This window comes from Podarcis muralis, chromosome 16 (genome assembly GCF_964188315.1).
Source record: "Podarcis muralis chromosome 16, rPodMur119.hap1.1, whole genome shotgun sequence".
NCBI classification, from domain to species: Eukaryota; Metazoa; Chordata; class Lepidosauria; order Squamata; family Lacertidae; genus Podarcis; species Podarcis muralis.
This window is the reverse complement of record NC_135670.1, coordinates 31,819,087-31,845,303: the sequence shown is the minus strand read 5'-3', so window position 1 is coordinate 31,845,303 and position 26,217 is coordinate 31,819,087. Positions and strand designations below refer to the sequence as shown.

The following is a 26,217-nucleotide window of genomic DNA, read 5'->3' as shown; positions in this document are numbered from 1 at the left end:
CACATTTTATTTACTGATTTGGATTGCATTGGGGGCATAAATCGAGCTAATCTAGAAATTCTAATTAGTACTTTACATCTTCAAAGCTCTGTACAAACATTAGCTAATCTTATATTAATCACCCTGAATTTTATACTGACTTGCATATTCTTTGTTGTGTGCTGTGCATTACAACCTTTCACACTGATGACCAGAGCTTTGGAAATACTATGATAGTCCTTAATCAAAGTATTCCTGTTTATTCTCTGTGGTGTTTTGGAATTATGGGGTGTTATTTTGCTTTCTCAGCTGCTAAGGCAAGTGTGGTTCCTAAACAGTCTCCTACTTCCCACTTTCTTCTGCTTCTGAGTAAATATCTTTTAAAGGGCTGTAGTTGGGAGAATGCCCAGGGACTGAGGCCCTTTTTTGAAAAACTTACTTTTTAAATTAAATTTCTTAAGAACTTTGTTTACAGGACAGTTGAGCATGCTGTCCACACACGTAATTTGCTCAGAGGCAATTTAAGCCATGCCAGCAAGAGCCAGAGTTTTCTACTCTGAAAGTCAGTCCAAATTTGTATCATTACACATATAAATTAACATATGCAGATTTATGCAGATTTGGAGTGTGTGCCCCGTTGTTGTTGTTGTTGTTGTTGTTTTCAGTACCTAGCAACATCCCTTCTTTTGCATATTAAAGGTAACAGAAGGGTCAAGGAGGGAACTTGAGCAACTGTCTGTGCCTCCTTATAGACCAACATGGTGCTCTCCAGATATTGTTGAACTACAACACCCATCAGCCCCATCAAACATGGCCAGTCATCAGGGATGATGGGTGTTGGAGTCCACCAATATCAGGAGGGCACCACGTTGTCTATCTCTGTTGTAGAGACATACACCACACATTGCAAACCATTTGTATAAAGGCAATACAGTGGAATCTCAGGTTACATACTGTCCTCCTTACGAACGCTTTAGGTAACAAGCTCCACTAACCCGGAAGTTGGTGTTCCGGGTAGCAAACTTTACCCCGGGATGTGAGCGGCAGTCGCGCGGCGGTAGCAGGAGGCCCCATTAGCGAAAGCGTGCCTCAGGTTAAGAACGGGCCTCCCAAACAAATTAAGTTCGTAAACAGAGGTACCACTGTACAACTAAGCCACAGTCCTGTAGTCCAGGGGTCGGCAAGGTTTACCTCGCCTGGGCCGGTTCACTCCAGCGGAGATCCCTCTGTGGGCTGGATCGCGCATGCACATGGATGTGAGCGGAAGTCGCGCGGCGGTAGCAGGAGGCCCCATTAGCGAAAGCGTGCCTCAGGTTAAGAATGGGCCTCCCAAACGAATTAAATTCATAAACAGAGGTACCACTGTACAACTAAGCCACAGTCCTGTAGTCCAGGGGTCGGCAAGGTTTACCTCGCCTGGGCCGGTTCACTCCAGCGGAGATCCCTCTGTGGGCTGGATCGCGCATGCGCATGAGTGCACACACCTGCGATTTCCAGTGTCTGCACAGACGCAATTTCCAGCGCCGCAGAAGCGAGTCACCACGCTGTGCTGGTTTAGCGCAGCACACAGAGACTCACTGAGCGGGCAGCTCGGTTTGAGGGCAGCTTGTGGGCCAGTTAAATGACCCCCATGGGCCGCTTGTGGCCCATGGGCCTTAGGTTGCCGACCCCTGCTATACTCTTTTACCTGGGATTAAACCCTATTGAACTCAGTGGGACTTACCTTTGAGTAGATATACAGTTGTGTTGCTGGCAGAGTGGCTAATTGATTACAACCATTTTGATCAGAAAGTTGCCCCCAATTAATTTGTTAACAGATGTCTGAGTGATTTTTAATATAACTACTCGTGACAACTGCAGATGGCAAGAGCCACCCTTTTATAATTCATATTGCACTGAAATGCCAGGGTGGCTACTAAGCAGTCTACAATGATAAAGCTATATAGATGGACACACAATTTTTAAAAAACAGAATAAAACAATTTCATCAAAACATTACAACAAACATCCACAATTAAAATATACAATAAAGCAGCACAATTAAAACAGGAGGTTCAAGTCAGGAGATCAGAGAAACATTGGTCTAAACAGGTATGCATGTGTCTTCAATAGCTGGTGGAATGCCAGCACTGATGGCACCTCTCCTATTTCACCAACGAAAACCCCTGCCTTGGTGATACCCAAGTGGATGACCATCAGGCTGTGACAAAACTATCTGAGTGCCATTTGGTGATCTTAATGCACTTACCAGGCAATGGAGGGGAAGGCAATTTGTCTTGTCGCTCCTCAGATGACTCCCTGGCACAACTCCTGATTCCCAGATCATGACCATGCCTATTTCCTGGTCGAGTGCATTAGGTGCAAATCCATAGCAAAGCATGGAAGGGGGAACTCCTTGAGTATTGCAATACAGATCTGAGCACCTCTTCTTCGTACTACCTCAAACTGCAGTCTAGACTTGCTTGGGTGCATCAATCAAAAATGTCCTTAAAGTTAAGAAAAAGTTAACACTGAAGAAATCACATGCAGCTGTACTGGTGCTTCAGAAGAATATTTATTTGCATTTTTTCACCTATGACTTGGAGATGTGTGACATGTATATCAGATTTAGTACACTTACCTAACTATAGTCATTGATTTATGTCCTGACTACAAGCTTTCCCCCAAAGAATCCCAAGAACTGTAGTTTGTTAAGGTTCCCGAGAGTTGTTAAAAAGGTAAAGGAACCCTGACAATTAAGTCCAGTCACAGACGACTCTGGGGCTGTGGTGCTCATCTCACTTTACAGGCCAAGGGAGCAGGCGCTTGTCCGCAGACAGTTTTTCCGGGTCATGTGGCCAGCATGACTAAGCCGCTTCTGGAGCGACGGAACACCGAAACCAGTGCAGTGCACGGAAACACCATTTACCTTTCCATTGGAGCGGTACCTATTTGTCTACTTGCACTTTTTGGCGTGCTTTTGAATCCCCCGTCATGGGGATTCGAACCGCCGACCTTCTGATCGGCAAGCCAAAGAGGCTCAGTGGTTTAGACCACAGCGCCACCCACGTCCCTACTGAGAGTTGTTAGGAGGTCACTAAACCCCTCACAGAGCTACAATTCCCAGATTTCCCTGGGAAGAGGGATTGTTCATTAAACCACTCTGGGAATTGTAACCCTGTGAGGGAGATGGGGGGGGGGGGCTTTACTAACAGTTCCCAGCACCCTTAACAAACTACAGCTCCCAGGATTATTTGGGGAACCCCTGACTGTTTCAAGTGGTATGATGCAGCTTTAAATAGGTACATTGAGGATGGATTATTATAACCCTTTCTACTTGGGGCTGCCTTTGAAGAGTGTCCAGGCATTTCAGTTAGTACATAACACAGCTGCACATCTTTTGACTAGAACCAATTACCAAACTCCTCTGTTACATCATCTGCCGGCTTGTTTCTGGGCCCAATTCAAAGTGCTGATTATAACCTTGTTTGTCCTATATGGCTTTGGACCAGAATACTTAAAGGACAGCATGCTTCCAGGCTAAGTTGCCTGTTCCCTGAAGTAATTGGGAAATACCTTGTTGCATGGCCCCTCAATGTTTGAGCTGCATTTGGCAGGAAAAGGGGAGTAAGCTCTTCTCTGTCACTTGATCCATGGTTTATATATAGAGAGAGAGGTCTCAGGGTGGCTCACAGAACAAAACCAGAACATGAAACCACAAAATATATAATCAAAATAAAAACAACAACCCAATAACACCCCCCCCTAAAAGAGCCACATTTTAAAAGATGTCAATCAAATCAACCAAAGACCTGGTTAAAAAGGAACATTTTTGCCTGGCACCTAAAGGTGCATAGTGAAGACGCTAGGTGAACCTCCCTGGAGAGAGCATTCCACAGACAGGGAGCCACTGCAGAAAAGGCCCATTCTCATGTTGCCACACTCCGGACCTCTCAAGGAGAAGGCACACAAAGAAGGGCCTCAGAAGATGATCTCAGGGTAGTTTCATATGGAAAGAGGTGGTCCTTGAGGTATTGCAGTCCTGAGCTGTTTAAGGCTTTATAGGTCAAAAACAGCACTTTGAGTTGGGCCAGTGCAGTCGAACCAGGATCGGTGTAATATGCTCAAACCATCTTGCTCCGGTGAGCAACCTGGTGGCTGAATTCTGCACTAGCTGAAGTTTCCTAACCGTCTTCAGAGGCAGTCCTATGTATAACACATTGCAGTAATCTAACCTTGAGATTACCAGATCATAGACAACAGTAGTTAGGCTATCCCTCTCCAGACAGAGCCCTAGCTGGGCCAGCACCCAAGGCTGATGGAAGGCATTTCGGGCCACTGAGGCCACCAAGCAATGAATCTGATCCTTCAGAGAAAGTGTAACCCCATCAAGAGCAGGCGATCTCCCATCCATCTGGTCTAGGGTATCACCCACTAACAGTATCTCAGTCTTATCTGGATTGAGTTTCAGTTTGCTGGGTCTCATCCAGTCCATTACCGAGGCAAGACACTGGTTCAGCACTTCCACTGCCTCACTTGCAGATGTAAAGGAGAAATAGAGCGGACTGTCATCAGCATACTGCTGACAATGTACTCCAAACCTCTGAATAACCCCACCCAGCGGTTTCATGTGGATGTTAAGCAACGTGGGGGATAGGATTGAGCCCTGCGGAATCCCACATTGAAGGTTCCACAGGGCTGAAAAGCATTCCCCAAGCAACACCCTCTGGGAACGACCATCCAAGTAGGACTGGAACCACTGCAAATTGATGACACCCACTCCTAGTTCGGAGAGTCGCTCCAGAAGGATACCATGGTTGATAGTATCGAAAGCCGCTGAGAAGTCAAGAAGAATTAACAGGGACATGTTTCCCTTGTCTCTCTCTTGACAGAGGTCATCACATAGGGTGACCAAAGCAGTCTCTGTGCCTAAACCCTGACTGAAATGGATCCAGAAAACCAGTTTATTCCAAAAGTGCCTGGATCTGGTCTGTGACTGCTCGCTTCAGGACCTTGCTCAGGAAAGGGAGATTAGCAACTGGCCAGTACAGTGGTGCCTCGCAAGACGAAATTAATTCGTTCCGCAAGTTTTTTCTTCTTGCGAGTTTTTCGTCTTGCGAAGCACAGTTTCCCATAGGAATGCATTGAAAATCAATCAATGTGTTCCTATGGAAACCGCCTTCAGACCAGGTCCGGGGACAGTCTGTCCCCCGACCTCTTCTGGGGGGGGGGGGACAAGGGCGATTTTAAAATGCTGGCGGGCGGCAGCGAAGCCTTTGTTGCCGCCCGCCAGCATTTTAAAAAACCCCGGGACAGCGGAGGACCTCTTCTGAAGGTCCAGGGCCTCTTCTGAAGGCCAGCGGGGGGCAAAAGTCTTTGCTCCCCCTCCCCCCCGCCTGCCTTCAAAAGCCGTCCGGAATAGCGGGAAGCGCTTCCCTGCTATCCCGGACCGCTTTTAAAATGCTGGCGGTGGGGAGCAAAGCCTTTCGGCCCCCGCCGGTCTTCCTGGACCTCTTCTGAAGGCCGGAGGGGGGGAAAGGCTTTGCTCCCCACCGCCAGCATTTAAAAGAGGTCCCCGGAGATTTCCCTATGGGCTTTCTTCTTGCGAAGCAAGCCCATAGGGAAATTCGTCTTGCGAAGCAACTCGCAAACGGAAAACCCTTTCGTCTTGCGGGTTTTCCGTCTTGCGAGGCATTCGTCTTGCGGGGCACCACTGTAGTTAGTTAGGTTTTCCAAATCCAGGGAAAGTTTCTTAAGGAGTGGTTTTACCACTGCCTTCTTCAAACAGGCAGGGACCACCCCCTCTTGTAAAGAGGCATTGACCACCTCCCTGGCCCAGCCCACTGTTATCTCCCTGCTGGTTTTTATCAGCCAAGAGGGGCAAGGGTCTTGAGCACAAGTGGTGGCTCTGGCTGATCCGGGCACCTTGGCCACATCCTTGAGCCTGACTCTTATAAGAGTGTAGGTGCTTATGAGCTGCCTAGAGTATGTCAGATTGAGGCAGAAAGATGAGCACCTTTAATAAATCAAAGCACCAATAGACTGGAGGTGTCTTTCATCCCCACCCCTCAGGCTCCTCTCTAAATTCAGGGGAAATCAAAACAAATTTGCAGGTTTAAGGAGAACTGCTGATAAGGAATGGCTGAAATTAATTGTGCTTGGCATAGCTCTGGTCAGCACCCCCTCTCAAATTATCTGTATGCACTATGCCTTTACTGCGAAAGTACAGAACCCTTTCTGTAATAGATTTTTTAGCAAATTATCCGGAATGCACAGGAATCAGATTTCACTTTCCCATACCACCTCAGGCATCAGCTACATGCATATATGGTCCCTTAATACAGAGTTCTCTGTCACTGCAGGGTTTTACTTGTGAATCTGCTGCAAACATGCTCTAAGATGTTTTATATGAATAAAACTTCTTGCAGCCCACGGTTTTTAGCAAGAGTTCAGCATAGGATATTCTCATAGTCCCTTAGGCAGCAATAACCACATTCATCTGGCTTATTATTATTATTATTCAGCCCCTGATATTTTGGATGGGTTTTCATTTCAGTTGACAAGGAAAGGAATATCTGTGCCCCTTCCCAGCTTCATAATGTAGGCTCCTCTTCTAATAACATCAAACAGTCTGATTCCACCGTTAAAGGCAAATTAAGTTCTCCTGTATATCAAATTAGCTCTCTGAGGGTGGCATCAGCTTAGTTTCTTTTATGTTTAAGTCCTAGTTCTCTAATCTGTTTCTAATTCATTCTGTTCAGCAATTTTGCATTTCTGTTTTAGTGGGAGCAATGCTGATTAATTCCTTTTCATGACATCTATAGCTGCATCCTAGATTAAACCTGCTCTGATACAGAGGCTATCATTAAGCGTTAAATATTCTTGCAAGGCTACTTTAATTTGATTTAACATCAGTGGATCATTTAATACAGAGTCATTAATTCTCCATCTTGCGGCAAGGCCACATTCTGGCGGTGCTTTTAATCACAAGATTATTGTGGTATGATTTGGGAGGGATATGTTTCATTCATATATATATATATATGAATATATACACACACACACACACAAACAGAAACATCTTTGAAAACATTATGAAAGGCCAAGTTGCCAAGGAAACAAGGCAGAAAAAACCCTATTAATTTCTGGCAATATTATGTATCACTTTACATATACTGTGGTTTTTTTATTTTTTTTGAGAAGATCCTGGTTTAATGAGGCTTATCAAAATAACCCTTAAAATGTTTTCAGAAACCACTTGCAACTTTATTTCATTCATTTCGTATGCACACAGTAGATCCCTTGTTCACCCTTTAATACTCATTTAGTGGAGTGAACACGTCCTTCAGAGATGAGTATATAATGGAAGCCTGTTTGGAAGCTGTCTTTTCTCCTCCTCCTCCTCTTCCTCCTGAGCTCCACTGCCCCCAGACATCAGTCGGCTGAATAAAGGTGCTAGTGAAAGATTAATGTTAATTGACAACTGACGGAATGTGTCAAGAACCACACAGCCGAGCTCCTAAGGATTTGAGGTTGTCCATAGCAACTTCATAGACATAGAGCCTTTCACCTGCCTGCCTGAGTCACATGGTACCAAAAAGGCACTAGGCCATTTCCCAGGCCTGTTTGGTGTAAGGTATGGATGGCTGAATGTACCCTGTCATCCCAAACAGGGCTGCTCCTACAGGAGAGCCAATGTGGTGTAGTAGTTGAGAGTGTCAGACTAGGACCTGTGGGACGAGGGTTCAAATCACTTGGCCATGATGTTCACTGGGTGACCTTGTCACTACTGCCTCTCAGCATGAACTACCTCTCATGGTTGTCGTGGGGATTAAATGAGGAAAGGGGAGAAATTTATGCCATGTTGAGCAGGTTGGAGGAAAAGGTGGGATATAAAGGCAAATAAATGGCTAACCAGATGATTCTGGGAAGCCCCAAAGTTAGAAACAACTCATTTTTGTTGAGGAGCTGATATTAAGAGACCTAACTATTTAAGAAAAGCCACCTAGAAGACGCTGATTTAAAAAAAACAACAACCCAAAAAACTATTTTTAAAAACTCACCAAACAATAAATTATTTACATGAGAACTGGCAGATTGGCTGAGAAGAATAAACTAGAAACACAACTCCCCTAAAATGAGCTCTATAAGTATTTGGGTTATATCCAAAGCTAGTCATTCTTGGAGTAGACCCATTGAAATTAGCAGGCATGGCTATCTTAGGCCCATTGGTTCACTCTTAGTAGGACTTTGTTGTATACATTTCTTTGTTTCTAAAATTACATTATGCGTTATTCTGAAGTAATTGTGTGCATGGGTGGTGGGGAGGATTGCATTGAATACAATAAAGCAGGAGTGGGGAACTGACGGAGCCTCCATATTATATCAAGTGATTCAACTTCAAAGAAAGAATAGGGAGCATACGCATAGGTGTGCTCAGGATTATTCCTTTGCATCTCCTTTGTGAGGGACACATTTGGCCCCCAGGCCTGAGGCTTCCTGCCCCTAGCCTAGGGAGCGCTGTCAACAGTCCTACCGAGAACCATGGGTTGCTGCAACTAGTCCTGAGAGCTCCTGGCCTTAGCAAGCATATTAGTAAAGGGAGTTGTCCATTTTTATGCAGGAGGGGACTCCTAATCCACTGTTCAGTGTGTAGCACATCATTTCATTCCCTAGAAAGTGAGATGCTGGGAACAAAGCAAAGGGTTAAACCCAATCTAGTGCTGAGTTATAGTCACTTAGTAGATTACTCACTGAGATCCACCTCTGAGAGTCTTCTGATGGTTCCCTTGCTGCAAGAAGTGAAGTTACAGGGAACCAGGCAGAGGGCCTTCTCGGCAGTGGCGCCCTCCCATCAGAGAGATCAAGAAGATCAAGAACAACACAACTTTTAAAAGACATTTGAAGACAGCCCTATATCCGGAAGTTCTTAATGTTTGGCATTTTAAATGTTTTTATATCTTGCCGGAAGCTGCCCAGAGTGGCTGGGCAGGGTGGTGGTGTTTCTGCTGGAAACTTTGCTGCACAAGAGATTGCGCAATCTGTTGTGCAACGGGTTTCTGTTGTGTTGGGCTCCTCTGTTGAGCAACATTAAAACTCGCCTTTGCACTAGTGGACAGAGAACATTGAATACACCCATTTGTTCCCAGCATCTCCTCACCTTCCAGGGTGGTGGGCCATATAATTTTGGCCCAGATTTTGATGGCCTCACGTCAGTAACCTTAGCACCTTGTCTTCATGTCCCATATAATGAATACAACCCTGCCAATCAAGACACTCTGTTTTATATCACTTATTACTAAATTGAAAATGGTGTTTTACTACAGTAATAAAGGCCTGGTACAGCGCGAGGTACATTTTTATACAACTCTATGAACTTTGTCATTGAAAACATTATAGCCTTGAATTTGAGAGCACAGTGGAAAGCTATATAATTTGATTACCTATATTAATCAACTAGAGTACAACATATAAAACCAGTAATGCATAAGTCTGACTGGAGCCAGATAACCCTCTTGTGCATCTTAGAAAGATTTATTTTCAGTAATATAATTCATTTGACATGAAAGTATCATAATTGCTGTTGCTAGGAAGAGTTCTTTTTTCTTTCTTTCTTCTTTTGGTTAGGGAAAAATAGTCATGGTATCAAGAGCAGCTTGTTCTTTTAAATCTCTGCATATGAAAAATGGTGTCAAGGAATGGGGAAACAGGCTTCTTGCTATAGTAATTGTGGCAGTTTTTCATTAAGCGGCTGAGCTAACAAAGTGATCCAGCCTGAATTATATTTCTACTGCATGAAAAAGAAAGCAGTGTGGACAGGGGAGAGTTTATAAAAAGTGTCAAAATTCAGTATCGTCTTTCGGTCCCAAGGGTTAGAACCAGACCCTTTAGGGCTGCATGCAGACATATCTGTGACTAGGAACAGTTGGAAAGTTTTTCTGCAGTGATGTGAGCTTGTAAAACTGTTCTGAGCAAGGGGAGGGAGTTTGCTTTTTAACTGACATGTGCAACAGCCATTCAGCACTGAAGCACAGCCCTTTGGGCTGCAAATAGGAAGAGCAGGTTTCCTCTGAGTGATGCATGATGCAAATAGCACACGGTCAGCACTATGGCTGGATTGTGGCCCGAATGTCTAGTTTTAATATATCTATTGATCATTTCCTATATCTCTATAAAATAAAATAAATGCAAGCATTTTTTAAAATGCATTTACCTGCCTTCCTCAAATATACTTTATTTTCAGGTTGTTTCGTCTTACAGGTTATAAGCAAATTATGCACTATATAAAGCTTCATGGACAGCACTGCATTGACGCACCTTGGGCCCTTGTGCTGAAGGGTGGGTAGAAAAACTAAATAAATAAATAAAATGAAGAGGGCTACTGTGTGTGTACATAACAGGCCTCACAGTAGCCATTCAAACAACCACCCAATTCACAGCAGCAGTTCCTTTAAGCTGAGTCTCGTTAAGCGCAGGCCAGGAATAAGTGTGAGATCTGTGTTCCTGTCAGCAGGTTAAAACTCATTAATGCTTAGAGGCAACATGGGTTTTGTTATATATAATGCTGCAGCTATTCATCCTAGAATACATTTAAACTTTTCTTGGCTCTCTCTCACTGCCTGTCATGCAGCTCTGTTTGGGACTTCATTAACATATTTATTCAGCAGAGAACATGCTTAGTTGTTTTTTTTCTCAGCACAAGGCTATTATGAGCTGGCAGGAAACTGCTGTAGGAAATTTCAGCAATACAAAAAAGTGCACTTGAAGCCATTAATATTATCCTTATTAAAAATGACCCTCCTTCCTTTAAGAAAATATGCTAAGTCAGTGGCTGTAGAACAGGCTGAGATACTGTGACTTAATCTTAGGAAAGTTTATTTTATATCATAGGACAAAGAGCTGTATATCCCCCTCTGTTATCATGTTATCAGCTTCTTGCAGGATGCTACTTTTCACTGCCCAGAGAGAGTCATTTTAAAATTATTGGTTTCCCATCTCATCTTCTTTAACCACATTAATTTCTTTTATCTCCATCTGACACATAGAAGGGCTATATAATTTCAATGTTCTCTATCACACCAGGAGTACTAAATAACAACACATCTCAGTAATCCTTACAATCTACTGTATATTTTGGAAAGTTGTTTGTTTGTCTGTTGGTTCCCTATAACAGCTGCTAGTTCCCTTTAATAGCAGGTTGTGCTGATTGCAAGCACACCAGCGGGGGAAGCAAGGCTCTGTTGAGCCCTACAGGAATGCATGTGCGGTCATTGTCACTGTGGGTGGGACCAGATTGTGCCACATTTATACAAATGTCAGCATGAACAAATACTTCCAACAAACTCAAACAAATCCTATTACTGTATGTGCCTAATACGTTGCATTCCAGAAGTACATAAAACAGCCTTCCCCAGCCTGGTGCCCTCCATATGTATTGGATTACTGCTCTCATCATTTGTGACTATTGGCAATGGTTGCTGGGGCTGCAGGACACCAAGTTGGGGAAGATTAGTATAAAAGCTGTATATCGTAAATTATTTTTTGCTTTGCCTATCCTTCACTAACTGCACTCCTTCATTTTGACACTGGTGCACATTCTCACGTTGTGACAAACCATTCAGTTGGGACTTCTAGTTGTTTTTAGTATTTTGCAGACAAGATTCTGTCTGATTTGACTGTAGCCTATGCTAATCTTTGGTGCTTCACTTCCATAGAACATTTTAGTAACTAAAGAAAAAGAGTTGATTTATGAAGCTATAGTACAGGAGAAGGTACCATGGTGCCCTCTAGATTTTGTTGGACTCCTATCAGCCCCAGCCAGCATGACCAATGAGTCTAGGATGATGGGAGTTGTCCAACAACCTCTGAGGAGCACCATGTTGACTGTCTCTAAATAGTTTACTCCATTAGTTTTGCTAAAACAAATTTATGAATGGGTAAGCGTTCATGAACTACAGTCCATGTCATCAGATGTATGAAGTGTTATCTATGCTTGGCAGATATGGAACCTGTGGCACTCCAGATGGTGTTGGTCTGTAACCCCATAATCCCAGGTCATTGGCCATGTTGGCTAGAGCCACTGAGAGTCCAGTAACGCCTGGAGGCCCAAATTCCCTGTCCCTGATGTAGAGGGAGAAGATATAATAGAGTGTAGAGAGAAAATTACTGGTATATTGTAAACTGCCCTATGATCCTTGGATGAAGGGCAATATTAAAATTTAATAATAATAACAAACATTTTTAACAGTGGGATCAGACAATAAAATACAAAATGTGCAGTTTATGACAATTCAACTGAAGTCAAAATCTGTGCAAAATAAACATGTTGACAATGCTATCCATAATAGCATCAGCTGGTGATAACGCAATTACCCAAATATCCTAGCTAAATATTGTTTTTGCTTGTAGGGGTGGGGAGGTGTATAGATGAGGGCAGGACTTGTCCGAATGGTGCAGCAAGAACTTTTAAAATGTTGAGCCCTGTGGTAAGATACCATTTGGACTTTGGTTCAGACCAGGGAAAGCATTTCATCTCTGCTTCAGGCAGCAAAATGTATTGGGCCTGCACTGTTGTCTAATCATTTTATCTCGGGTTAATATTTAATGAGTGAGACTATCCAGTTTCCCATCAATCTTTCCGACCGCACATTAGAATTTTTTCTACAATCTCTTAAACCCATTTAATCTTGCTACACTTCTGTTGTTCAAATTGACACATAATTCTCCCATCCTCTTTTTTTGTGGCCAGATCAGAATCCCTATCCTTAGTCTCAGAGTGTAGCTTGGAAAACGGAAACGGGGGGGGGGGTGTAGGGAGGAAGGCTTAGGTTTTCATTGTGCCTCAAGTGTACACTAAGGATTGCTTCGTTTCATCCTGCTTTTTATTCATTTCCCTAAATTTCCCAGGAGCCCTGTATGGCTCATGAACCACAGTTTGGCCACCTCTACCATATCTCTATTTCTCTATCTATATATCTCTGTTCATCCATCCATTTATTATCAAATCTGCAGACTTCCTAGCATTTTTTAAAGGACTGGCAAAACTGCCTGTCTTTAGTGTGGTTTATGCCATTGATTTTCAGTTGCTTCAGAACCTGATTCCTTATACCCTCTAAAATAATACTAGTAATATTATTTTATTAAAGCTCCCGCAGGTACAAGAGCATCCACCAACATTGCCCTATAGTAAATTAGAAGCTGCCGCTCATTGTCAGGGCTGGCATCGGACTTCAGAGGGCCCTTAGTACAGGGCCACAAATGGGCCCCCAACACACACAGACCCCACACAATGCAGCTGCTGCAGATGGCTCCCATCCAGAAGTGGCGCTCCTACCCACCCAATGCTAAAACAGCCACCTGGGAGCCTGGTGAACAGGGCAGTAAGGGTCTTTCTGAGCTGCTGTAGCCCTTTGCCAGTGGCACCAGCACCCAACCTGGCCTACCACTGGCACCAGGGGCACGCGCGTGCACACACACACACACACACGTAATAGAATCCCCGTATTATATAATTTTTTAAAGTATAAACGATCTGCTTGTTAAATCCCAACAATTACTTTCCAGTTCATTTTCTCTCTCACACACATGCTCGTCTTTTCTTTTCTTTTCTTTTTTGTTCAGCCTCCTAATATTTCTGCCTGAATTCTTTCACGACAGAAGCAAATGAAAATTACACCGTGGTTTTTAGGTCTCTGTTTCCTGATTTTTGCTTGTCATGTCATGAACTTCCTCAGAACAGTGAAATGGCAGCCCATCTCCCAGAGAGCTCCAGACTAGAATTTCGAAAGTTGTCTTGTTAACAGCTTGTCAGGAACCTACATTTCAGTCTCGCTGAGTTTATATCATGCACGCAAACAGACACACATTTGGGGGGGGGGGGAGTTGCTGGAAATTATGATTTTTACAGGTTCTGACATTTTTCTAAAGAACTGGAATGCTCAAGGCTGCTCCCCCCACCCCTGTCTGCCTCCCTTAACAGGCTATGCTGTTTGGGGTAATATTCTGCGTTTGCAGCAACTGAACATCAGAGCAACATTCAGTTTCTTCCCTTTAAACATGTTCTTTGAATTATTTAAGGTGTTTTGATGTAGGCTAGAATTTGTAACAAAGTCCTCCAGCTTTTATCCTAACAAAAAATCAAAAAGGTTGAAGGGTTTTTTTCCCCCTCCTCCCTCCGCTGCTTTTCTCCCCCTCTGCTTTTCCTCCCTTCTCTCTCTGCTTTTAATAGATCCTAGGTTGGAGCATCAGGGGACTTCCTTTTATGTTGTACAGCATGAAATGACTTAGTCAGGGCCTTCCTGATTAATTTATGAAGACTAAGGAAAAGAGAAGAGAAAAGGGGGCTTGGAGGGGGGTAGGGGAATACGGAGGCCCGTTGGGAATCGACCCCTAGCTGTAGCAGATCAACTCACTTTTGTGGAATGAAAAGAGACTTTTAAATAGTGTTTTTTAAACCGTTGGCTCCTTGACCCATGGAAGTAACACAAGGAGGCAGCTTTGGGGGTGCAGAGACAATAATAGAGTCCAAGGAACTGCTTCCTGTGCAAACACTGGGCCTTTCCTTTCTCTCTTTTTCTCTCCTTTTTATTTTTTTATTGTTTTGTGCTAAAACAGTGGTGGATTGGAAGATTAACGTGCTCTGAGGTAAAAGGGGAACGGTAGAAAATCCACCCTAATTTCCCTCATGTAAGACACACGGGTGGGGGGGCGGAGAGAGAGAGAGATTTCCCTTCTCTCAGCTTGCAGGTGACAGCTGTTGGTCACTTAACAAAATGGCCTCCACAGCAACACCCCCACACCCATTCACACACCTTTGGCTCAGCCTGCACCAGCCATGTTGATGCATCGTTGCCTCTCAAAATTAGTTATAGCGCTCAGGGCTATCCTCAGTTGCCAAATTGCCACCACTAAGATTGAAAGAGAGGGGGGGGGGTGAAAGAGAGCTCAGTTTATACATGTATAGTGCTTATGACCTCCCTCTCCCAGCCAAATGGTGAGAAAAGAAAGGGGGGGTAGTGGTGAAGGAAGGAAATTGCTGCCCTGAGGCTCAGTCTGTTTCTTACAGCTCTACCCCTACCCCCCACCTCCGCCCTGCTCCCCCTCAGCATTCGGAAGCCAGAGCTGGTCTAGCCATGGGGAGGCCCTGGACTCATTTCATCAAGCTGTCAAAGAGCTAGTGGAGCTAAGAGGACTCTCTCCTGCCTGGGGCAAGTTCAAGTCAACATTCAATTTCCTCCCCCTTCCTTTCTTCCTTTCTATCTTCTCTCTCCCTCCCCGAGCCCCCCACCCCGCAAAAGCTCTTGGCTAGCTTCTACGCTTCTCCCTGAGCCGCAACAGCTCACAGTTTCTTGCCAGTGGGGAAAGACTCGGGGGACCTTATAAAGGACACAGTGGCAAAATTGCTGCAATAAATCAGTAGCCCTTCGACACTTGGCGGAAGCTTAATGTTTTGGCAGTTTCTTCCTTCTTTTTTTGTTTTTTTGTTTCTGTGCGTAAAGCCTCAAGTCCCATTAGTGGGCTTTTCTGTCAGCTTGGCTCATGATAAAGCTCCTTCTTCCCATCTTCTTAACACCCTGCAGACTTTAATATGGTGCCAAACCTGAGTATGTGGCAGAGGGACCCAACACCCCCTCCCATCCCTTATACACACAGAAACACACACACACACACACACACACACACACACACACATACACACACACACCATGCCACCATTGCTACCACCAAATCATTGTGAGGTACAGAGAGCAGGGGGCTCCATCAGCTAGGCCTCAAAACCATATGAACCCCAGGACCTGTTCAGCTTTAGAAGATGCGAAATAGCAGCAGACTTTTATGAGGAAGTGCAGAATGCCTTTTCCATGCTGTTTTGTAAATGCAACCAGTGCTCACATACTTCTAGAGTTCCAAAAGGAACGGCCTGCAGCTCAAGCCTGCTTGAATTTTAGGGGGAAGACCCATAGCTCAGTGGTTGGAGAATGTGTTTTGCATGTTAAATCACCAACTCAATCCCCTTCATCCCAAGTTAAAAGGTTCAGGTTGCTAGGGATGGGGTAAAACTCTGCCCGAGACTCTGAAGAGTAGTAGCCATAGTTGCTCTGAATGGGCAGATAGGGCAGATAGGTTGAAATGATATAAGGCGGCTTCCTATGTCTTGCCACTAAAGGCTCATCACATAATCCCAGGTTTGGGGTAGCTGGGAGGGAGGAACTGCACTCCACACATGTTCAGAGACACTTGTGTTCATTTAATGGCTGCATTTTGGTACAAATCAAGGCCTATGCACTCACCTCTGGAAATAGCTTCATTGTAAGTTTGAGTCTGATGTTTCTTTTTTCGAAAATTAAGCACTGTGAAATGTTACAAGGGTAGACTGAGGCATGACTCATGAGTCACCTGTGTCCTCTGGGCAGTCCAACTGTCGGTCTTGAATAAAAGGATGTCTAGGTTTTTCTTTCTTTTCTTTCTTTTTTTATGTCTCTTTAGGGGGACGGTAACTACGTAGGACAGCACATGCTTTGTGTTCAAAATCCTGACATTTCCAGTAAAAAGGAGCAGGTAACAGGGCCTGCAAAAGGCCATCTTCATGAACCCTGGAAAGCAGCTTCCAGTCAGAGCAGACAGTATTGGTCTAGAATGATGAATATATAGCCTATCTAATGTAAGGCAGCTTCCTAGAACTTTCCAGTTTGCACATGCAGTGATTGGGTAGAAGTGGGAGCTATATGTAAGCAGATATTGTGTCAGGGAAAGTTGGAGAGTGCTTATGAAACTACGTAACACACTTGAACCTTGGATTCCACAGACTGAAACCTCAATTTAAACCTTGCCCAATGCCAATGCACATTTTGTCCTCTTTTGTCACTGCCATTGAAAGGGGTGGTGTCATGCCTCAGCTCTCAAACACCTTTAGTACTGGTGCAAAGGTAGAGGAGTTTGGCCCCATGTTCTCCAAATCAACCTAAGGGATGTCCTTGCTCTCTGAATTTGCTTCTAAGACTGATCAAACAAAGTGACTTTAACCTTCTTCCACACCAACCACCTAAGGGTGCTTAGCCCTCACGCAACTGCTGCTTCTGACTAGAGCATTGGCCTTCTACAGTTAGGCTACATGACACCTCAGGTGGATTGCGACAATGCCTCCATCACTGCTTCCTTATGCCCTTATAACTTGAAAACTGAGCCTGCATTTTGCTTCCTCTTATTGGCCTAGGCCGTAGGGAGTGCAATTGCACCACACACACAACCGGGGCATGCACTCATGGATTCCAGGTGGGTCCACAGATTAAGAGTCTCATGCTCTACTGACAGAGCTATCCTGGCTAGTTGAAAAACACTGCTCTGGAGGACATTAAGAGACATTGGGCTACAAGGATCCATACCAAATCTGCCTATCTATCTATCATCTATCTATCTATCTATCTATCATCTATCTATCTATCTATCTATCATCTATCTATCTATCATCTATCTATCTATCTATATCTATCTACCTACCTATATCTCCAGTTTGCATATAATCATTGGGCTGTCCTCGGGCTAGTCCAATACTCAAGGGTTTGTTTAATCTCTGATTTGGTGAAGCAGTGTCTGTGCTTTTTTAGGAACAATGCAAAGCCCTGTAGTCGTTTCCGCTGGCTCCTTAATGCCTGTTAGCTACTGCTTGCTGCTGCAGGCAATGCTCCTGGTATATTGCCCCAAAGCCTTGCTCAGTGCCCCCATGGGCCTCAAGCACTGCAGCTATAGCCACCTTTGCCTCCCCCCTCCAGCTGAGAATCCGTGGCACAGTTTGAATGTATCTGCATTAAGTGGCTGTGCAAGTACCTGCCTTCCAGGCAGCCCCAAACCATTTCTGGTTTTAAATATTTAACACTGATTCTAGTAATATATGCGTAAGTGAAGTATATGTCTGCTGTATATTTAAAGCAGCAAACTATATTGTTGTTTTTTACACAGTGATTCTTCCTACATTACTTTTACAATGCTTTTATTTTCTCCCTTGTACCATCTGAGAATCCTCTGTAATCTCAAACCCTGCTATATAAACGGTTTACTTTCATTGTGGTATTATAGGACTGAGGACTAAGGGAATAGATCTGGACCATGAAAGAAGATGAAAAAGAGGAAATGTGGCTTTTAACAAACAAGTCTTGTCCAGTAGGATCAATAGCTATGCAAACTGGCACCAATCCCTCTGTGTAGCTAACTGAAATATTGTAAAAACCCTGATAATGTTCCCCACTACCTGAGATACTTAAGAGGCAGAAGAGGAAATATGTAATTCATTTGGTTTAGATTCCATTCAAATATAGTATTGGAAAATGCCAAGGTCACTTAAATAATGCAAATGGAGTCCAGAAAACAAGGCCACCTGATAACACTTCAGTAATGAAAGTGAATGAAAACTATGTAATTTGAGAAGAAAGGAACAGAGAGGTTTTGTTTTGTTTTCTGGTTCAGGCCTTGTACGTAGCAGGGTGCTATTCAGCTAAACATACAAAGGAAAAACTCCCTTAGAACTACATAGCCAATCCAGACGCTTGCTACTTTTTGTGAATATCATACCACTCTGCTTAGTTGCTATAGACCACCTCAACCCACCCCCCTTCTTGGTTAGTTGACTTTAAGATTAACAGAATAAACACCTACAAACTGATTGATCCCTGCTGTTGTACTTCCAAGATCCATAGAGAGAGAAGATAGTACTGCTATTAATCTGAACAGTACAGAAATGCACCCATTCAGCATTAACCACGATTAAACAAAAAAGGCTGTTTAAAATAAGCACAGGAATGAGTTTATTTGACCATTGACCATAACAGAACATAAAACAGAATACTAAAACATAATGCCACCAGAAATCAGGCTGGAAACAAAGAATTTGTAACCTAGCTTAGATTAACAAGGTTATTTAAATGAACATGAAAATGTATTTAAGAATCATGGTAAAATATGTAAACTTCTGCAAAAGTTGCATATACTGTGCGTAATACAATATTGCTATATGTGTGCAAATATATCTGTATAGGGTTGTGGCCAATGTTAGTCCTACTCAGAAGGCACCCATTGAAAATAATAAGCATGACTAAAGTAGAGCCATTGATTTTAGTGGGTCATCTTTGAGTATAACTGTAGTTGATGGCAACCAATAGAGCCTCTTTCACAGTAGCAGGAGGGCTCACCTGACCACCTAACACTAAGTTATCTGCTCCTTACTCTGATGGTGGGTGGAGTGAAGCAGCAGGGAGTGTGGCATGGTCCAAATGCACCCAACAGGTGTGGCAGATAGGCTCAAGTGGTGCGCTTGCATTGTGGCGACCTTTTTGCCACATCATCCCTCTCCTTCCCAATAAGAAGCCGCGTCTCAGCTGTCCAGAGGTCAGGTGAGTGCTTGCCATGCCTTCAGAGGCTGCCCTTATGATTATCCAGTGACCTCCCAGTATGCCCTATATTATAACCCCCAACAAGAGGCCAGTCTAAGAGACTGTTTTGGATTACTACCATCTCCAGCTTTCTAAACATTTGCTACTAATTCTTGCATTGTTGTAGAACGTTGTTTGCTCCGCACAACTTTGGAAGATGTTTCAGCTATCATGTTTATTGCTCTCTACAGTAAGGAAAAGCTTTTGAGGTCATCTAGATTCAGGCAAAGTTACATTTTTGTCACTTGATAACTGCAGTATTCATATGGCTGCTGAGTATATTATTTTATAATTTCTGTTTTTAAAACTGCTGGTTTTCTTTATATTGGGGGGGGGGATTATGACAGTTCAAGCAGCTTGAAATTGGTTTACTTTTTCCTCTTAGGGAAACAGTACCTTCAGACAGTGTTTTTTTCTGGGGGTATGCATACCCCCAAACATTTTGTGAATCTTAAGTTTGGCCTCATTGAGGGGCAATATTTCAATATGTGTAGGAAAATGAGAGTACCCCTAAACATTATTTTTTAGAAAAAAGCAATGCCTTTAGACATTGTTGCTTATAAATCAAGAAGGTCAGTGAAACTTCTTGAAAATCAGAAACATTTAATAATTAAGGTTTAAATGAGGTCCAAATCAAGGCATTTCTTGATTTTCAAGGACACTTGGGAACTCTAATACGGGAGTCTCTCTTTCTCTGTGTCTCGCCCCTAGAAAGATCAGCCTTGCCTTCACTTCCAGTGCACACTTGGCAACAACCAGCTCGTTGATAGCAGATCAAGCAAACTCCAGAAAGTATTGTTTGTTTGGGATTTCATTTTTTAAAAGCTTACTTGCCACTAGCAAGATTCAGGCTTAAACCTGCCTCTGCCCCCAAACTGTTTTTACAAAAAAAAAGAAGAAGAAAAAAAGTGGGGCAATTAGGATCTCCTTTGCAAACATTCTTGGTGGAATTAAGAGGCAATTGGCACAACTCTGCCAGTAATCCCTTTACAAGCCTTTATGAACACAACACAATAGGCTGTTTACAGATTTACTTATAGACCTGGCGTGTTAACAGGCCTGTAGGAAAATTCAGGTAATTGAGGCTTTTGTCTTTAAATGAGCCCCCATAGCTGTCAGCAGTTGCCATTCCTCACATTTCTTTAACTGTGTGTTTTGACAAGGGCTTTTGTCCCATTGACAACAGCTGCGTGGGAGGTGAAGATGTGGAGAGCTTTCTCTTCTCCCTCCACCCTTTAAATTCCTTCATGGCTCACATTCTGTAAGAAAAGCTTGTTGCATGGCTTAAACCAGCAAACTTTCGCCTTGGTTTTTGTTTCCCCACTCTTCTGAATGTGCTGCTTCTCTGGTTCTCCAGATAATAGTTGCACAGCAGGATGACTCAGAACCAATTTATTTCTGGGGCTTGGGTTCTCATGAATTACACACACTCAGGAGGTATTGGGCACCAGCAATATATTAATATTGTTTATTATTATTATTTATTAAATTTGTATACTTCCCTGTAGCCGCAGGTCTCACCTAGTTTACCCCTTTAATGTGTGTTTTAAAATATTCTCTCCTATTCCACATTCAAAAATTCTTACCATTACTTCAAGGGTTTTTGATGATACAGTGGCAACTTCAGTAGACCCAGCAGATCTACCTGTAAGATACTTGTTTGCACACATCACAATAAGCTAAACTGTAGTTTATTAAAACTATGTCGATGTGCTGGTTCTTGGGGAGTAGTCTGTGCGCACTTTGCTCTTCCCAGTTTCTTCTAGCACAGTGTGGCCTGGCAGCTAAGCAAACACAGTATATATGTATATATATTCCATTCCCTTTCCCCCAGCTGCAAGATGTCTATGACAAAAGTGTCTCTCACCAAATGGAAACAAACTGTGGGAAAGACTATGAATTGAAAGCTGAGAAAATAGATGTACCTTTCCCTGTTTATCTGTTTGCTTTGTAACACAAAAACCTTAATAAAAACTAATTAAGTGTGTGTGTGTGTGTGTGTGTAGGGAGAGAGAGATAAAAAAAGATTAAAAGTTGTGTGTGTGTGTAAATTGAAAGTGCACAGGGTAAAATAAGACATGAAAAGGGGGGAGAAAACGAAAAATACATAATACCCATATGCAATATACACATAAATAATAATATTTATATGATAGAAAATGTTCCTGGGTATCAATAGTTTAGATACATCTTGTTTTAAATGTGTGTCAGAAGTTAAATGGTACATTTGCTGTTGTCCCCAGAATGCATCTAAACTGACACATCCATTTAGAGGGGACTGTTCAAGAAGAGGGAAGAAAAAGGTTCTATTTCCTTGGCAAGCAATGTATGTCCTTAAAAAAAACAACGCAAAAACCCACCTCTTCAAAGGATTATGGGATAGCTTCCCATAGTTCAGTGAGGCGGGAAAACAAATCAAAGGAAATCCAGGACTAATCACTCATGCCCAGAAAATTTAGTCTGCAAACAACACAGAAATTATCTACTTAATCCAGAAGCAGATCAAATCCCTGTTAGTCTTGCATTAAAAACTGTACATGAATGTACTTAGACAGTACCACATGTGTGAACCAGACCACAAATTTCCCTTTTACTCCTGCTGAGGAATGCTCTAGATCTTTTTTCGTTCTTTTTTTAAGGAATATCAATCATAAGAATGGTTAACAAAGAACATGTTAAAGTACTATAACATGTACATTGTTAACCATTCTTCTGATTTGTGTCAATTAAAAAAAGATCTGTAAGGTGAACCTACTTATGCTATTGTAAATATTGCTATTATTAATGTGTGTTCTGTGTTTGTTTGTTCTTCGTTGCATTAAAGAGTTGCAGCAATACGGCATTTTCTGATTATTATTTTTTCCCTTAATATTTTTAGTCTTCTAAATGTCTTACGTCAGGTATGGGGAAACCTTTTCATTCCAGGGGCCACATTTTCTTTTGGGCAACCTTTTGGGAGCCACCTGCAGGTCAATGTGAGGCAAATGTGAGCAGAACAATTAATGTCCATCTTACCTTTGTTTCTACACACACTCATGCGTCCTTCTCTGTCCTCCATCAAGGGAAGCAAGTATTATAGAATCATAGAATTGTAGAGTTGGAAGTGTCATCTAGTCCAGTGTCCTACAAGACAAAGCAAGACCCGTGAGGGGTGTGGCCTGGGGAAAGAGGATGTAGCCTAGAGAGGAAATGTGACCTGAAGAGACTTGAAAATTCACTTATCCAAATGAGAGGAATTAGTACCCAAAACTTGCTATACACATTGCAGATTCAGATATTTGAACAACAAGCAGTTTTTACTTCATTGTTTACTTTTTGCTGGTTGGCTGAGGAATTGAGGGGGAACAATAGGACCAGGGCTATCTTAAGCATAGGCGGCACCAGGGTGCAAAGATCCGCCCGGCGGCCCACCCCCAGATTGCCCAGTCCTAGGTGTGCAGGAGGGCGGAGCCAGCTGGCCACCTCAGGGTCTCGCTGGCTCAGTCACCCCCAAACTCACAGCACAGAGCCACCCACAGCAGAAGAGCCCACTGTGGTGCTCCGACCAATGGGCGGGCTCTTCCCCGGACTCAACTCTCAGGCCCCAGACTCTTGGCCTGGCACCCCTGAGATCCTGGCATCTGGGTGCCCCACACCCCTAGCACCTATGGGTAAGATGGCCCTGAATAGGACAAATCAGAGAGCAGTTTTCCTGGGTTTTCTGGGGGGCGTGATGAACTGGGGGGGGGGGGGTTCCAACATTTTGTGGTCAGGAATGCATTAGAAAATTCCCCATAGGAATCAGTAGAAATGTCCTTTCTGGATACTCAGAATTAGCTGCCTGAGGCAGCTGCCTCACATGCCTTCAGACAAACCGGGAAGTGGAAATGGCATGCAAATAACTGCTCCTAGGTTTTAGAGGTCTTTCTGTCCATTTTGATAGAAGCAGACGTCTAGTATCCCTCAGAGGGAGAACCAGTGTAAGATGCCAAAGATCAAATCTCTTTCCCACTGGTTGCTAGTGCTTTGACCGCAAAATCCAAAGTCAACTAATTCATATCCTCTGTCTAAAATAATGTAACTTGAGAAGCAGCCCTTGGTGGGCAACTGACAAAATGTGCCATAATATATTTTCCAGGGAAGATGAGATTCCCTGTTTTAATGTAGAAACCACCCCCCTGCTGCTTTTGAGGTCATTTTCTGCCCATAGAGAAGGCTGCAATAGCTTCATTTGTACTTTGCAATGGTAATGTTTTCTCATCTCCAGCCAGTGAGATCTATGCATCCCTAAACATTCCAAGGTGTCATTATCCTGCCATATGTACAGCTGAAAATAGAACTATTCCATTTTCAAAGCCAGCAAGTGTGTCCAATGTAAAACGACTGCCACCCCTTCTCCTTCTTGACTTTATGGGTTTTTTCCCATCTAGAAAATGTTTTAAGAACTTTAGTCTCCTAAGATTTTAAGCACAGGAGAGCAACTATACTACAAATTGATAAACTTGAGACCAGGTTACTTAAGGAACTGCATTGCCCCATATATCCTTGCCCAGGGGTGGAGGAAGGTGAGTGCGGTGGGTGCGGGCCGCCCCGGGTGTCACCACTGACACCTGAGCCACGTTTCTCTCCTGGGAGAGAGCACACCTGAGCCACGTTTCTCTCCTGGGAGTAACACGGTGGCTTGGGCGCTCACAGGCTCTGCGCTGCCCCAAATGGTCTGCCCACTGCCTCCCCCCAGCTGTAGGGTGGCTGAGTGGGAGGAGGCAGGCAGACTCTGGCCCTGGGCGTGCCACTTCCTCTGCTGCTGTCCTTGCCAGCAACTGTGCCTCCTTAGCTCTAGGGGACTGCTGAGAGTATTGCATGCCCCACAGTCTTAAGTCTTTTGTATTTTATATCACTTCAACAACTTTTGCCTGCGAAGCAATTTATAAATATGTCAAATAAATGAATGAATAAAGATAGCTCTTTCCCAGTAGAATCACATTGAAGTGGGCAACGCTTTCTTTCTGATGAGGGTTTCATTCCCTCAAAGGCTTTTGAGGGTCACATCCTGGCAATGGATAGAAATCATACAGCCAGCATTTTTAGTAAGCTTTCTACTATGATCCCAACAGAGGCGGATTTATGGAAGTGTGGCCAGTTCGGTCACACTGGGGGGGGGGAGCCTTGGGTGCGCTGCGGGGGGCGCGACAACCACAGTATGTTGTAGAATGGAAGGCAAGAGATGGCGCCATTTTAGCATCACATAGGATGTCATTGAACTTTGAGACCCCAAGGTCGTCCACTGATCCCAAACCTGAACAGTAACAGCCAAATTAGGTTCCCCATGTCCCCAAGTCAATATATATATATTTTGGATTCTGTGTCCCAATGTACCCGTCTAGACATTGAATCAATATAGTAAAGTCCCAAATGGACTGTGAGGAGGATCTGTAGAAGAATCTCTCCAAATTGGCTAACTAGTCAACAGAACAGCAGATAAGAGTCACTGTTTATGTCCCAATTTGCCCTTACAGACATTGAGACACTTCTGCCATTCTGTTGCCCAGGCAGCCAGTTTGGAAAAATTCTTTTTGAGATCCTCACAGTCAACTCAGGAGTTCACTGTCCTTAATAAATTGGGTCATCTGCACAGTTTGCTACTGCAAGCTATGGTATTCATCTCTAAATTCAAATAATTTATGAACAAATTAAATTGTCCTGATCTCAATACAGATTCTTAGGGATGAACCTCACTGGGTGTTAAAGCCTGCTCTCAGAACAGTTTCCAATACATAGGAGGAACATTTGCCTTCATATGCCATGACTGATATGCTAGGAACTTTTAGTGAAGGAATTCATCAAATGGCCTTTTACCCAGCACAAAATATCTCACTTTTCCAAATGCTCAGGGCAGTTAATGCCTATCTACTGGGATGTTTGTGTATTTATCCAATTTAAAATAGCATTATTTGGATATGTTATTTTAGTTCATGTTAACATGCTGAGATTATTTATTTCAATGTTAAAATAGGGAATACATTTTCAAAGGGAAATGATGTGATTTGCCAGGGAAATTCAAAATTCTGGCTCTATTGTCGTAATAAAAATGGAGGGAGTCTGTGACATTTTTTATTGATATTACCTTGTGTTTCTTTCATACAGATAAGTTTATTATTATTATTATTAATTTCATAAAATTTGCACACCTCATTATCTACATGCTTACCAATACTCTCAAAGAATTCTAAAATTCAAATAAATGTGATTATCGCAGTGCGTTCTAATTGTGCTACGTATCTTATGAGGCCCTTAGTGCTAAGAAGGCTTTGAGTTGTATACGTTGATGTGTATAATTTCTGCATCTTTTCATAACAGAGTCTTCTATTTCTTTCTTTTTAATCTACAGTGTGACAGTGAGAGTGACATTGACGATAAGGTAAGTCCAAATGTCCTTTCCTTTTTGTTTTGACTCTACTGCCTTCCTGAAGCTTGGAAACTCTTTTTCCAGGAAAGTAAGAGGAAACTACAAAAAAAAATTCCTATCTGCTTTTATGCCAGATTTTAGAAATAGTGATTGCTAAACCTGAAATACAAGATGTCTTTTCCTTTGGGCTTTACTATGTACATAAAATAGGGTTTGTTGTTGCTAACATGACGACCTTCTTTGATTAATGTGCTCTGATTGGAAGAGCACTCAAGACTGCAATAGCATTCCTATCATGTTATTTTGGAGGAAGACTTCCCTCAGTAACTGCTTGAAAGGCAATATTTTATTTATAATGACTTTTGAATATGTCAGTTTTCGTAATGGGTTTCGAAGATGGACAACCAGTAACCCGTCTTTGCAGATGATGTTGTAACTGTCAAGGTATATTTT

At 43.1% G+C, this 26,217-nt stretch overlaps 1 protein-coding gene across 28 annotated transcripts in view; it reads left to right on the top strand.

Annotated features, from left to right (window-relative positions):
• FBRSL1 (fibrosin like 1) overlaps nt 1-26,217 on the top strand; it is a 792,934-nt gene that overhangs the window by 488,900 nt on the left and 277,817 nt on the right. For all 28 annotated transcript variants that reach the window (XM_077920111.1, XM_077920092.1, XM_077920106.1 and 25 more), the window contains one exon: nt 25,747-25,776. In XM_077920111.1, the coding sequence (XP_077776237.1) occupies nt 25,747-25,776 (30 nt within the window). The remainder of the gene's footprint in view (nt 1-25,746; nt 25,777-26,217) is intronic.